This window comes from Leucopleurus acutus (genome assembly GCF_964270905.1).
Source record: "Leucopleurus acutus genome assembly, chromosome: 6".
Taxonomy (NCBI): Eukaryota; Metazoa; Chordata; class Mammalia; order Artiodactyla; family Delphinidae; genus Leucopleurus; species Leucopleurus acutus.
Window position 1 is genome coordinate 64,563,745 of NC_139149.1, and position 14,650 is coordinate 64,578,394.

The 14,650-nt window shown below is 40.6% G+C and overlaps 2 protein-coding genes across 2 annotated transcripts in view; both read right to left on the bottom strand.

Moving 5' to 3' along the window:
• The window catches only part of TTN (titin), a 279,002-nt gene that overhangs the window by 187,293 nt on the left and 77,059 nt on the right, over positions 1–14,650 (bottom strand). The gene's annotated exons all lie outside the window — the stretch shown is intronic.
• The window catches only part of LOC309962965 (titin-like), a gene marked incomplete at both ends in the record, with an annotated part of 87,215 nt that overhangs the window by 69,930 nt on the left and 2,635 nt on the right, over positions 1–14,650 (bottom strand). Inside the window, 30 exons of the mRNA XM_082841070.1 lie at positions 32–310; positions 458–739; positions 859–1,137; positions 1,395–1,676; positions 2,221–2,508; positions 2,626–2,913; positions 3,032–3,338; positions 3,427–3,692; positions 3,787–4,065; positions 4,220–4,507; positions 4,621–4,899; positions 5,705–5,986; positions 6,108–6,386; positions 7,439–7,720; positions 7,953–8,231; positions 8,478–8,765; positions 8,869–9,147; positions 9,261–9,539; positions 9,661–9,939; positions 10,040–10,321; positions 10,455–10,733; positions 10,940–11,146; positions 11,265–11,543; positions 11,645–11,923; positions 12,038–12,316; positions 12,412–12,693; positions 12,786–13,064; positions 13,179–13,466; positions 13,586–13,864; positions 13,962–14,240. Of these exons, the coding sequence (XP_082697196.1) occupies positions 32–310; positions 458–739; positions 859–1,137; positions 1,395–1,676; positions 2,221–2,508; positions 2,626–2,913; positions 3,032–3,338; positions 3,427–3,692; positions 3,787–4,065; positions 4,220–4,507; positions 4,621–4,899; positions 5,705–5,986; positions 6,108–6,386; positions 7,439–7,720; positions 7,953–8,231; positions 8,478–8,765; positions 8,869–9,147; positions 9,261–9,539; positions 9,661–9,939; positions 10,040–10,321; positions 10,455–10,733; positions 10,940–11,146; positions 11,265–11,543; positions 11,645–11,923; positions 12,038–12,316; positions 12,412–12,693; positions 12,786–13,064; positions 13,179–13,466; positions 13,586–13,864; positions 13,962–14,240 (8,376 nt within the window). The remainder of the gene's footprint in view (positions 1–31; positions 311–457; positions 740–858; positions 1,138–1,394; positions 1,677–2,220; positions 2,509–2,625; positions 2,914–3,031; positions 3,339–3,426; positions 3,693–3,786; positions 4,066–4,219; positions 4,508–4,620; positions 4,900–5,704; positions 5,987–6,107; positions 6,387–7,438; positions 7,721–7,952; positions 8,232–8,477; positions 8,766–8,868; positions 9,148–9,260; positions 9,540–9,660; positions 9,940–10,039; positions 10,322–10,454; positions 10,734–10,939; positions 11,147–11,264; positions 11,544–11,644; positions 11,924–12,037; positions 12,317–12,411; positions 12,694–12,785; positions 13,065–13,178; positions 13,467–13,585; positions 13,865–13,961; positions 14,241–14,650) is intronic.

The following is a 14,650-nucleotide window of genomic DNA, read 5'->3' on the forward strand; positions in this document are numbered from 1 at the left end:
GGTATATTCACAAAAACCTCATACTACTCACCCGAAACATGGACAGACACAGTGCAGTTACTTTTACCAACACTGTTTTTCACTTCAAAGCTATATAACCCCTTGTCACTCATTTCTGCACAAGGGATTTTAAGTGAAGCCACTTTGTTGATGAATGTGATGTGATGTTTGCTGTCTGCAGATAATTCTCTCCCATCTTTGAACCACTTGGCTGAAAGTTCTGGTGTCCCAGCCACTGCACACTCTAATGCAAAAGGATTTCCGGTAGTGACAGTCATGGGTTCTGGTTTCTCTATGATTCTGGCTGGTTCTGAAAGAAGTATATTGCATTGAACACAAAGTCTTCTTTCAAACTAAGAGTGTAATCAGTATATTATTGGCTAAGAGTAATATGTGCAGGCAATGATCATGGGTCAATCAACCTGATTTTTTTCTCAGGCTGTACTTTGTTACTAACCTAGGACAGTCAAGACTGCTGAACACTCTCTCATTCCGGCATCATTTCTGATCTGGCACACATATTTTCCAGAGTTAGATGCTTCTGGGCTTTCAAGTTGGAGTGTTGCAACGTTATCAATGAATGAAATCCTAGTGTTTTCACTCTCTCTGATAATGTCACCTTTATCTTTCAGCCAGATGACAGCAATGGGCTGGAAGCCTTCCACTACGGCCCGTAACTCAACGGCATCCCCAGCGAGGGTTGAGGTGTCACTTAGCTTCTTCACAAACCGTGGGGGTTCTAATGAAAGAAATTTGTGGTTAGAGAAAAAAGATGAGAATCACAGCCACATACATTATTGGTCAAGCAAGAAAAGATGAAAGCAAGAGATAAATATTTTTGTGCCCATGGATACAAACCTTTGAACTTGACAGTGCAAACACACGTGTCACTTCCCACCTCATTAGCAGCTTTGCAGTGATATTCTCCTACATCGGCAGCTTCCAGATTAAGGATGTGGAGACTTGTATCAAAATTTTTCGAAGTGATTTTAAATTTCTTGCTGCTCCGAACTTGCTTTCGATCTTTAACCCACACCACTTCAAATGGGGGGGTTCCCGAAATTTCACATTGGAAGATAACATCAGAACCTTTAAGGGCTCCTACTGGAGAAGGCTTCTGGGTGAAAACAGGAGGTGCTACCAGAAGAAAAGAAGATAAGCAATGAGAGCATTTGCCTAATGAAAGGGAAAAAATATTTTAGAGTCTAAATCGTTGAGTGCCCGGTGTGACCATATGACAGTATACTAACATAAGAAATGACTAGTCATAAAAACTAGTTTAAGAATTGCAAGCAAATCCCCTTAACTAGCCTTTTTATTTTGGAGCTCAGAACATTGCTGAGAAAGAATCCAGATCAGAGAAGGAAGAAAGAAAGCAGCTTAGCATGTCTAACCTTTAATCGTCAGGGCTGTGCTGCAGCTGGTGTCCCCAACACCATTATGGGCTTCACAGATATAGTCCCCACTATCCTCTGTGCTGGCTTCATTGATGGTGAGCGATGCCACAGAATCCATGAATGACATGTTGTATTTCCAACTTTCATGAAGTTCACCGTCATTTCGGAACCACAAAACTTTGATTTCCGGGGAACCGCTTATTTTACATTCCAGTTTGATGGATTCTCCCTGCTTTGCAACTTTTGAAGCTTCTAATTTCTTAACAAACTTTGGAGGTTCTAGTAAGTCAAAGGAAAACAACAGCTTACGTTTGTAGCTGAAGAGTCCATAAATACATTTTTAATCTGGTTTATTAGTAAGAATATATGTACTTTCTGAGAGTTCTGTGGTAAAATATATTTATCTTTTCTATTAAATAAACTTTTAATATTTTTAATAGAGAATTTAATTGGCAAGTTAATCTTTGTAGTTTGGATACGGAAACTAAAACATGTAAGTTAATGTATTATAGAGGTATTTGATCAAAATGGTAAGTCAGAATGCCACATAATAGGAAAGAGTGAAAAAAGAGAGAGTTGAAACAACATTTAACAAATTTCAATTAAACAACCCTCTGATAAGACTACTCTTAGAGATACACTAACTTAAAGAACAAAATAAAGAGAAAACAGAACTTCGATGAATGTTGCCTCCACCACTAACATACAAATTCCAACATGATCCAGTTACTTTATCCCGAACATTTACAAACTAAAGAAACTTTTCAAAGAAAATTACACAACATGGGAAAGAACAATATTGGTAAATGCCATGTGAAGATACCTTTTACACTGAGTTGAGCTGAGCACATGTCTTTGCCAACATCGTTGGTTGCTTGGCAAGTATATTGACCAGAGTCTCCTTTGCCTACTTTAAGAATTCTCAAATGGGGAGTGTTTCCCACACATGTAATTGTGTAGTTTCCTCCAGGACGGATTTCCTTGTTATCTTTTGACCAAGTAATTCGCATTGGTTGAGCACCAGTAACATGACACTCAAAGTCAGCACTTTCCCCAGCAATAATATCTATAGATACAGGCTTGATGTCAAAGAAGGGAGATTTCTTAGGTTCTGAAAGATGAGAAGAAAAGGCAACATGGGTTTTTTTTCTTTTTATTGGCCGTTTCTACTTTGACAATGACTAAGAAGTCATGGTTTGCAAAGAGAGAGAGTAACATAGGAACAAACCTCTTGCTGTCAGTCTAGCACTGGAAGACGCTGTTCCAAGTGAATTAGAAGCTGAGCAGGAGTATTGGCCAGAGTGACTCAAGTCTGTTTGCAAAATTTTTAAAGTTGCCACATTATCTACAAATGATGTCTGTAGATTTTCATCATCTCGTAAAAGTACCCCATCTCTATACCAGCACACTTGGATTGGTGCGGAGCCATTCAGTCGACAAGTGAGGGTAACTGGTAACCCAACAGTTTGTTCGATATCCTTCAATTGCCTTGCAAAGGAAGGTGGGCGCTGAGACTCTGTTGGAAGACAAGTAATACTTGAGGCATTAGTAGATGAAATAAAAATTTCCCCATAAAGATAAGAGTGAAGACAAGGAAAAAAGAAACTTCTTAATTTCTAAAATAATATCATCACCTTGAATTCTGAAGACAGCCTTAGAAGAAGCAGTCCCTATACTGTTTTCTGCTTTACATGTGTACTCTCCACTGTCATTGATGTTCACTTTATTAAAAACAAGTGTGGCCACATTGTTTGTAAAATAGGTCCTGTATTCAGGAGTTGACCGTAACTTGGTATCGCCTTTGTACCAAGACACTGTAACTTCTGGTGTCCCAGCAACTTGGCATTGTAAAGAAACCGAATCTCCAACTGATGCCTCCAGAGGCTTCAGTTCCGTAACAAAATAAGGTGGTTCTAAAGAAGAAAGATTCACAGTCAGCAACTGGAATTAAAGAAAAGCACACAAACCATGCCTCATGTTAGACAAATGCCAATCATTTGAGAATAAGAAACACACCTAATGTAGATACCAGAGCTTCACAAACATCCCTTCCTGCCTCGTTTTCAATCTCGCAAGAATACTGTCCTGCATCTCCTTTTGTGCTATTCAGAATTTCCAGGATGCAGGTCTTCTCTGTTGTGACTATGTTGCATTTTTCAGATGGTGTAATGTTCACACCAGCCTTTTTCCAGGTAACTGAAATGGGGAGTGTTCCAGTGTAGGTGCTCTCCAGAATGATGGACTTCCCTGGCTCTACAGAGTGATCACTTAATTTCTTCACAAATACAGCTGGTTCTGGGGAGTGACAAAGCACAGCAGTTAAACACAGTGAAAACACAAACAAAGATGTCCTTTAAAAAGTAGGAAACACAAATGCACTGGAGCAAACCTTTTACAAAGAGACGGGTAGTGCAGGATGTTTGGCCGGCATTGTTAGAAACCACACAGGTATATTCCCCACTCTGAGATGTGTCGACATTAAATAATTCCAGTTCTGCCACGGTGTCTTCAAAATAGATGTTACATCTGTCTCCTTTCACCAGTTCTCTGGCACCTCTGAACCAGCCAACCTTGAATGGAGGTGTTCCTCTCATGACACTTGTGAAGGTGATGTTTTTGCCTGGTAGTACTTCCAAAGGTTCAGGTTCCTTCACAAAAGAGGGTGGTTCTACATAGACAAGGAGGATAATGATAAGATCCTGTAAGCATCGAATTTAGTTGCAATTTTGAATCAAAAAGAAGAGCACGTTTGAATGTGTGCCAACCTGGATATGTACCCAAAGAGGAACTCATAAGAAAGGGTGTGAGCGTCTAACACTGACCTTGTACAGCCAACACAGCACGGCATTCATCAGACCCAGCGACATTAGCAGCCATGCATGTGTAATTGCCCATGTCCGATGAGTCCAGAGAATTCAGCTGCAACGCACAGACATTATCTGAAAACGTAGTTTGGTACTTTGCTCCACTGACAATCTTGGTTTTCTCATGAAACCAGGCAACAGAGATAGGCAATGATCCAGCTACTTTGCACTCCAAGATGCAAGATGTACTCAGCACCCCAACTGTATCTTTCAGTCTTCGTGTGAAAGAGGGAGGAACCATTCGGTCTGCATGAGGAGAGGCAAGAGACTCGTGGTTTGAAAGAATAGAAGACACTTGAGAGAAGAAAGCGTGTAAAAGGAATTTGCTTAAGCAATGGGAAGAACATATCCGAACTAACCTGAAACATCAACCACAGCCGTGCAGCTGCTTTTTCCGACATTATTTTGAACCTGGAAAGTGTATGTGCCTGCATCTTGCTTTTCAACGGAGAGAATCTTTAAGGAAGAGATTTTGTTGTAGAAGCTAAATTTGTGTTTTTGACTGCTGGTCAACAGCTTTCCATCCTTGTACCATTCGACTGAGAGTTCAGGAGTGCCAGCCACCTTACACTCCAGAGTGCACGTTTCTCCTGCAGTCACTGTCATCGAACTTGCCTTCTCGACAATGACCGCAGGCTCTGAAATAAAATGTGATAGCCATCTGTCAAAGCCTGTTACCTTTACCTTGTTTCTACTATCAAATTCATTAACACTGTTTCTTCCAATGATATGGATATCTTAGGGCTCCCTCTCTCTCTCTCTCTCTCACTCTCTCTCTCTCTCTCTCTCTCTTTCTCTAGACCTTAAAATGTGATTCCATAATTACACACTGTCATGAAATTATATGAGTTATTATTAAGAAATATGTTGGTGCATTAGTTGACTTCCAAAACAATTCAATGTACAAATCAATGTTGATATATACTGATTTGCACTTGACCCTCTCTAGAACAAAGCCTACATGTTGTTATGAATTACTCAGTATTTCTATTCTACTTTAAGGTGCTAAAGACAGTTTTTTGAAAGTTGTTATCCAAACAATGGCAAAATTGAAAATGAATATGCCCAAAGATGAAAGTGCAAGTCGTTCCTATCAAACTTGATCTTTGGAGTTCTTGTCAGCTTTAACAACTATTACTTTCGGAAAAAATTTCCTTGTGGCATATGCTGGGCTCCCAATTTTTTCATTCTTCAACAAAAGATAGTCATGATTACATCTCCTAACCCATCAAGAAAATAATAAGAGACGGCTCATTTTTGTTAGGCTCACAGACACAGAAAAGAGTGTTTGAAAGGTCCTTTCCCGTAAACCTCTGAAATGGGTGACGACTGACATAGTTCTAGAAATTCAAAACAGGAGACTCTACCAGTATCTCTTAGTAAGTCATCTCAGCGTTTGGCACCTCCTTGTATCAAGGAACTATCGCACCATATTGTACCAACCTAAAACAGTCAACGTGGCCATGTTCTCCCTCATTCCACCATCATTCTTGATTTGGCAGATATACTTCCCAGCATTAGCTGGCTCTGCTTTTGCAAACTGCAGAGTTGCAACATTTTCCACAAATGTAATTCTGATGTTTTCACTTTCTCTAATCACTTCTTCCTTTTCTTTAAGCCACTGGACAGAAATAGGCTGGGTGCCTTCTATAGATGCTTGTAACTCAGCGGGCTCACCAGCTACAACCGTGAGGCTGTTCAGTTTGGAGACAAATCTTGGTGGTTCTGAAGAGGGAAAGATGGATGGAGATTGTTGGAAAGATTGTCGAGATAATGGAAGAGAGAAAACAAATAAGCATTTTGCACGTTCCTGCCATTTCTGCCATGAGTAGGAAATAATGCATACCTTTTAATTTTACAGTACAAATGCAGGTATCACTTCCTACTTCATTCTGTACTTTGCAGTGGTATTCACCAATATCTGAAGGGCTGACACTGAGAATGTGAATACTTGCATGGAAATTTTTGGATGCGATCTTGTATTTCTTGCTACTTCGGAGTTGTCGCTTATCTTTGTACCAAACCACCTCAAATGGTGGTGTTCCCAAAAGTTCACATTCAAGACTAACTTCAGCATTTTTAAGGGTTTCTACCACAGGAGGGAAGCTGCTAAAAACAGGTGGTTCTGTAAAAAACAAGAATTCCTCATGAACTGGGCTACTTAACTTCATAGAATATTTTTATTTCTTTGTTTTTAAATTGGAAGAATGAGTCAAGATAATATAATAGGTCTAGCACTATCACTTTAGGAGTAACAGCTTCAGAGAAGCCATCAGCCTTTACAAAATCACTCTGCTTCACTGGCCGAGAACGTGGGCTAGACCTCAGGTGACCTTACTGAGCAGTTCAACATTCTGTCTACTCCACCTTACTACTTTTTCTGGGACTATAAAGATTGATGCACAAAACTGTAAAGCAAAACAAAACAAACAAACCCCCAAACCCAAGTGTAAGAATCAATATGATTTGCATGAGGTACACAGTCCTGACTTCAGGGATGAAATTTTTTGTATACACATTACAATTGGGACACTTGGAAGTTATCACAACATTTGTGCTCTAAGTCTTCCATGTCAACAAATGGTTTTTGCAATAATCGCCTTACAATATGACAAACTTGGACTTTGTGAAAAAAATTCTGGAAAATACTAGTACTATTTGCAACAAAGTATAGTGATATAATTTAAAAAAATAGGAACTGACATTTGAGAGAGAAAAATATACATAATTGTCCTGTTGTAAATGTAAGGTTAAAATCTGTATTGCTTGAACCTTGTATATATGTGGTAAATATTCCTTGCTTTTAATGATAAAGATTATAGTGAGGATGATGATATATTTATAAGCTGATTGAAGGCAAAAATTAATTTTAAAATGCCCACTTTGTTTTTTTGAGCATTTTGGAAACATCAAATTTGAACTGCTTGGCTAATATGTTGAGGTGAGTAGAATTACGACATTGGAATAACAAGAAAAATATCTCAGAATGATTGTCTACATGTACGCAAATCTTAAGAAGAAAAAACATCTAAAAATGGAAATAATACTAGTTTGGGAAAATGTTCTATGATCTCAAATGGAAGCTAAAAATGACAGCAAAAGAATGAAGAGCTATGATAGCCTGGGGAGAAGAAGGTGGGTTTCAGGTAATGAGGAACAGAGAAAAGAGGTTTCTACCTTTTACTATAACCTTGGTACTGCAGCTTGTGCTGCCAGCAGGGTTCTGAGCCTCACAAATGAAATCCCCACTGTCCTCAGTACCAAGACTATTCATCTGTATGACGGCCACTGAATCAATGAAAGCCATTCTATATTTATCACTGGCTGGGAGTTCATGTTCATTTCTGTACCACACAACTCTGATGTCTGGGGATCCAGTTATCTTGCATTCAAGTCGTGCTGAGTCACCTGCTTTCACTATTTTGGTTGCTTCTAGTTTCTTTGCAAACTTCGGTGGTTCTAGAGAGTGAAGAAAAGAGGAGATTTATGAGGGAACAGAGCAGATATAAATAACGAACTTCAATTAGGTACTACATAGGAAAGAGAAAAACATGAACAATGCCTGGCAAACAGCGTGTACCGTGTTAGAAAGAAGGGTACTTTCTTGACTGGGTACATATATTGTAAAAGATTACAGAAAGGACAGGAGCCACAGGTCAGACAGAAACATAAAACAATCAAACTGGCACACCTGTCACAAGCAACACTGTGGTACAAGAGTCGCTACCAACATCGTTGGTAACTTGGCAAGTATATTGTCCAGTCTTGGAAGCATCCACTGAATAGAGATTTAAGAAGGTAGTTGAGCCTTCTAAGCCAATGAAATATTTAGGTCCAGAGGCAAGTTCCACATCATCCTTAAACCACTTTACTTTAAACGGTGGTGTTCCTTTTAGTATAGCTTTAAATTCCACTGTAGAATCAGGTATGGCTTGTTGTCGCCCAGGTTTCACTAGGAAACTTGGTGGTTCTATAGATTTTAAGAGAAATACATATAATTAAGTTCCTTGTTGTTGGGTTATTTTGACGGTTTTATGGACATATAAAAAAACATTACTGAAAAGAGGTAATGACTGAATATTTCTTGAACTCAACATATATGTATCTAAAGAAACAGAATTATGGAGACTTTTAGTTTTAAAGGACTCCAGAAAAGAGTGCTATATTTGAAAAGCAATCGCAGAAAAGGGTCAGAAAGAGGTAAAGAAATTCTAACCTTTTACAGTTAAGATGCCACTGCATGCCTCGCTCCCTGCTACATTTGAGACTTTGCATGTGTAATTTGCAGTATCTTCTAATTCCAGATTACTAACGTCCAGCGACACAGTGTTTTCATGACAGACAAGCCTGTATTTTGCACTTGTAGTTATTTCTTTTCCATCCTTAAACCACTGAGCACTAATAGGAAGTGAGCCAGAAACCTTGCACTCCATATGAATGGAAGAGCCTAGAACTTTATCCATTTTGCTTAATTTTTTGGTGAATGATGGAGGAATATTTTGATCTGTCCAATGCAAACAGCAAAACACATCCATTAATATGTTGCCATTTGTTTACCAAGGACAATAATATATATAAGGGAAGCTGACTGGGGCCAAGATACAAACCTAGCACTCTCAGGTAGGTGTCACAGCTACTGCTTCCAAAGTCATTTTCCACCTTGAAAGTATACGCCCCGCTGTCTTGCTTCATTACTGACTGAATCCTAAAACTGGCCACGTTATTTTCAAAACTCATTGAAAAATATCTACTGGGCATCATTTGTTTCCCATCTTTAAACCACTTCACTATGAGTTCTGGTGTTCCGGCCACAAGACACTCCAAGGTCACGGGGTCTTTTTCAGTGACATCAACAGACTTAGGTTTCTCTAGGATCTGAGCAGGTTCTGTAGTAAGAATGAAACCGTGGATGAGTTGCATTAATAATTCCATGGAACCAAGGAACTGCTTGCGAAATTGTCTTCACAGAATAACTCTTGAAAGGGATTGGCTTACACACCTTGTACTAAAAGGAAAGCATAACACCTCTCAACTCCTGACTCGTTCTTGGCTTGACACGTGTACCTCCCACTGTGTCCATTATCCACAGATCTGATTTGAACTGTGGCCACATTGTTCACAAAGGAGATGTGAACATTATCATCTTCATCCAGAATCTGATCATCCTTGAGCCAGGTTATAAAAATGGGAGGAGAGCCCATCACAGTGCTCTGAAAGGTGGCAGAACTTTTCAAGACAGTAGTGACGTTTTCTATCTTCTTAGTGAACGAGGGTGGCTCTGTGATTAAAGTAGACAGTGTGAAAAGAAAAGGTATATTTGAACTCCTCCCCATCATACAAGGTTAAAGAGCATTACAGAATTTGTATCAGGTAGCCTGCTCCTTGTGTGTCTAACTGACCTTTCAGAGAGACTCTAGCACTACAAGAACAGCTGCCGCCTTCGTTGGATACGATGCACTGGTATTCACCAGTGTCTGAGGGGTCACACTTGTTGATATTGAGATTAAACACTGACACTCTGTCAGTCAGCGTATACTTTTTGCTGCTTCGAATTTCCTTGTTATTCTTCAGCCAAGTGACTTCAAATGGAGATGTTCCCATAACTTCACACTCCAGCTCCACGTCACTATCTTTGACTACTTCCGCGGGTTTCAGCTCCCTAATAATGGTGGGAGGTTCTAAAGATTCAAAAGGAAGACAGAGAATAGCTCACTCAAAGGAAGACCCGAGGACTAGCCAGCAGCACAGCCAGAAAGGAGAGAAGATGCAGTAACGAACCTTTCACTTTTAACTCAATGCTGCAGCTTGCCGTGCCAGCATCGTTACGAGCTTCACAGACATAAGTCCCACTATGTTCTACCCTGGCACCAGAAATTTGGAAAGTGGCTAAACCATCAGTGAAGGAAATGCCATGTTTCTCAATGGCTGTTATTTCATTCCCGTCCAGATACCAAGAGACTCTGATTTCAGGAGTGCCTGTTATCTGGCATTCAAAGGTCGTGGATTGTCCGTTCCTCAGCACTAGGACTGGGCTGGGCTTCTTAATGAAGTGAGGAGGTTCTAAAGATGGGGGAAAACGTGATATTGAACATTTTTTAAACCAAAGACCAATGAGAATCGTTTTCTTAAGCCTCTTCCCTCCCACCAAGAAAATCTAGGCAAGCAAGACAATGAGAAAATGTAGAGACCAGACCTTTGACAAAGAGAGTGGCTTTACTGGTTGCTATGCCAACATCGTTGCTCAGTTGGCAAATGTAGGTCCCCAAATCGGCAGCTTTGGCTGAAAAGAGCTCTAGAATGGTGGAGGTGTCATCCTTCCAAACTGAGCGAGCTGCTCCCGAGTGCAACTCTTTGTTATCTTTAAACCATTTTATTGTCATGGGTGCAGTGCCACCCACAAGCGCCTTTAATTGAACTCTTGTGTTGGGATTGACATCTTGTGACTGTGGCTTTTCCAGGAAGTAAGGGGGTTCTGGGGTGAAAGAAAAAGAAGCAAAAGGGGGAAGGAATGGTTTATTTTAGAATGATCAGTCAAGGTAAGAATTAAGAAATGAGAGAGCAATAAGTTCTTGAGAGGCGGGGATAAAAATTGCCAACCTTTGACTGTCAGATGGCCGCTGCACTGGTTGTGTCCTGCCTGATTAGTGGCAGAACAAGTGTAGGTTCCACTATCTGTACCTTCCAGCTGACTGATTTCCAAGAAGGCAGTATTGTCATGAAAAGAGAATTTGTATTTTTCACTAGCTGTTATTTCTTGGTCGTCTTTGAACCACTGGATGCTCATGGGATGTGACCCAGCCACTATACATTCTAAGTCAATAAAAGACCCTTTAATGCTGTCCATTTTCTTCAGCCTTTTGGTGAATGAGGGAGGTATGATAAGATCTATGCAATGAAAAAGAAAAAAAATGGTCAATCTACCAATTTTTATTTTCTCTAAAATTGTAAGAGATGAAGGAGCACAGAAATGCCCAGTTTCTCTCCATAGAAAAGCTGTACCAACCTAATACATTAATGCTAGCCTTGCAGCTGCTCCTCCCGACATCATTTTGGACTTCGAAAGTATATTCTCCACTATCTCTCTTTTCTGTAGAAATAATCTTCAGTATAGAGACCGTGTCAGTGATACTGATTTTATATTTTTGGCCCAGGGTCAGTTCTTGGCCATCTTTAAACCATTTGGCTGTAATCTCCTTAGTCCCTGAAAATTTAACCTGCAAAGTGGCTGGGTCTCTTTGGGTGACATCTATAGACACAGCCTCCTCAATGATTGTTGCAGGTTCTGTAGAAAACAAGGGGATAGGTATGGGTTGTGAACTGTTCTGCTGAAAGGCTTATATCTGCATTTTTCCCTAAAACCCATGGCAAACTTTCTGAACCAACCTTTTACTGAGAGTAATGCGGAACATCTCTGTACTCCCGCATCATTTTTGGCCTGACAGACATATTTCCCATCATGCTTGATTTCAATGCCACTGAGGTACAGACTGGCCACATTGTTCTCAAAGGTCATTCTTATGTTATCATCTTCAGTGATTTCATCGTTGTCTTTCAGCCAAGTCACCGTGATTGGCAAGGAGCCCTTCAGAGTGGCCTGGAAGGCAGCGGTACCTCCTCTAAGGGAGCTGGTGCTCTCGATTTTCTTTACAAAAGCTGGGGGTTCTAGTAGAAGAATGAATTCTCAATGAATACCAGCTCTATAGCAAAACTGGCTTTAAAAAAATAAAATCACTGACACTGCAGAAAAGCCAGTCCGTCATTAGAACTGACACTAACCTCTTAAGGTCACCTTGGCACTGCAGGCACTGCTGCCCACCTCGTTGGTCACCCGACACTGGTATTCACCCGCGTCCGCAGCTACAAACCTCAGGATCTGCAGGCTAACCAGCTGATCCTGAATGAAGGTTTTATACTTTCTACCACTTCGCAGTGTTGTGTTGTCTTTGAACCAAGTGATCTCAAAGGGAGGTGTGCCTGCCACCTCAGCCAGCAACATGACATCATACTCCTTCAACACTTCAATGGGCTTAAATTCCTTGGTAAAGTAAGGTGACTCTATAGCGGAAAAGGAATTATTGTGAGTTAATGGGGGTGGAGTCTGTGCCCTGGGCCACAACTTCGGTACCACAAGGGGCAATGTGAACACAAACCTTTGACTATTAAAATGCTACCACAGTGGTCACTGCCAGCCTCATTTTGAGCCTCACACATATATTCACCGCTGTCCTCAATGGCAACATCTTTAAGTGTTAGAACCGCGGTGGACTCCACAAAAGACATTTTGTGTTTGCTGCTCTCCTTAATTTCTCTGTCATTTGCAAACCACGTTATTTTAATTGGAGGGGTGCCCGTTACTTTGCAGGCTAGCTGGGTGGCGTCTCCCTTTTTTAACAGCTGTGATGGCTCTAACTTTTCAACAAATGTGGCAGGTTCTGTGGAAGGAAAGAAATCACCCAGAAACGTGAGAAAGAGGAAAGAACTTCTGACAATGGTGGCACAAAGATGTCAAGAAAACTATGCAAACCTTTTACAAATAACTTTGCACTGCACTCCACGGCGCCAGCCACGTTGCTGACTTTACAGGTATATGTGCCTGAGTCGGAGGTTTTTACTACATAGAATTCCAGGGAACTTTCTAAAGCTTCTTTGGTGATATAGCAGTTTCCACCGGAAACCAGCTCTTTGTCACCCTTAAACCATCTGATTGTGAGAGGGGTAGACCCTTGGAAGGTGCTCTTCAGGCAGATGGTCGAGCAGGGCAGAACATCCTTTGATGCTGGTTTAGTTACAAAACTGGGTGGTTCTAAAGAAGGGGGATAAGAAAGAATTTCAAAGAGTTAAGAGGCGCGACTGAAGGGAAGAAGGCTTAATTTGAACATCGTCTACGTAAGAATGAAAGGCACAGTTTCCAGCCAACCTTGCACAATCAGGGCTCCGCTGCAGTCTTTGCTTCCCATGGAATTTGTGGCTCGACAGGTGAAATTCCCTGCGTCATTCATGTCTATTCTGCTTATCTCCAGAGAGGCTGTGCCTTCCACAAATGCTATTCTGTATCTGTCAGAGGAAGCTATTTCTTTACCATCCTTAAACCAGGACACCCTCATGGGGAGGGAGCCAGCGATTTTGCAGTCCAGCCTGCAGGTCCCACTAACCACACTGTCCACGTTCCGTAGGGGTTTGGTAAAAAATGGAGCAATGTCTCGATCTGTTCACAGCACAAGAAGAGAAGAAAGAACAATGTGGAACAGTGCTCAGTGATTTTAGTTTTGGTTGTTTGTTGGGTTTCAGAGGAATATGGAAGCACAGGTTTCTAAAGATACTAACCTAAGACAGTGAAAGTTGTCTCACAGGAGCTGCTGCCCACTTCGTTGGAAATCTCAAACGTGTATTGGCCGCTATCATGCAGTTCGGCGGAATAAAACTTGAGTTGGGCAACATTGTTTTTAAAACTTATTCGATACTTTTTACTGGCAATCAAAGGTCTCCCGTCTTTGTACCATTTGGGCTTGAGCTCTGGGGTACCCGTGACTGTATACTCCAGCGTGGCTGGGTCTCCTGCCGTCACCTGGATCAGTTCTGCCCTCTCAACGATTTTGGCAGGTTCTACAAGGGTATTAAATAGTTGGAATTCTGAAGTGTGTAGTAAGGTTTCATTTTAAAAGGAAATATCAACTCCAAGTTAAAACGTTCTTACACGAACCTTTAACTATTAGTTCCCCAACAGACGTTTGGCTTCCAGCTTCATTTTCAGCCAGGCATGTGTATTTGTCAGCAAAACTAATCTGCACATCAGGGATTATCAAGACTGCAACACCATTGGCAAAGCTCATTTTGATTTTTCCATCTTCTTTAATGATCTTCTGTCCTTTCATCCATGTGACAGAAATGGGTTCTGACCCTTTCACAGCAGCTTGTAAGGTAACCGTTTGTCCTGCTAGTGCAGTAAAATCATCTACTTTCTTTACAAAGATTGGTGGTTCTAATTAAAGAAAGAGAGCACCCAAAATTTCTTAATTCCCAAACACTTCAACACCATATGCATTTAAGAACTTTATCTAGATTACATTTATCTATTCCATAGTGTTGGTTAATTAGAAGAAGAAATCAAATTCAAGAGGAATTACAATTCCATCCAAGAGAAAGAAGCAAGGAAGATAAACGGTTATCAGCTGACAAAATCGCTTATTATGTAGTTCACTTTTGTTATCAGAGATTAAATATTTATACTGGTCTCAAGATAAAGACTGGATTTTCCCCAGGGTCCCAGGTCAAACCAAAGGCAAAAAAAATATTTTCAAAGATTAGGAGAAGAAAAGAAAGTACCAGTTTTCCTTCCTTGGTTTAAGAAAGCTATTTTGACAATTTATTCAAGAGATACCAGTTTTTCAA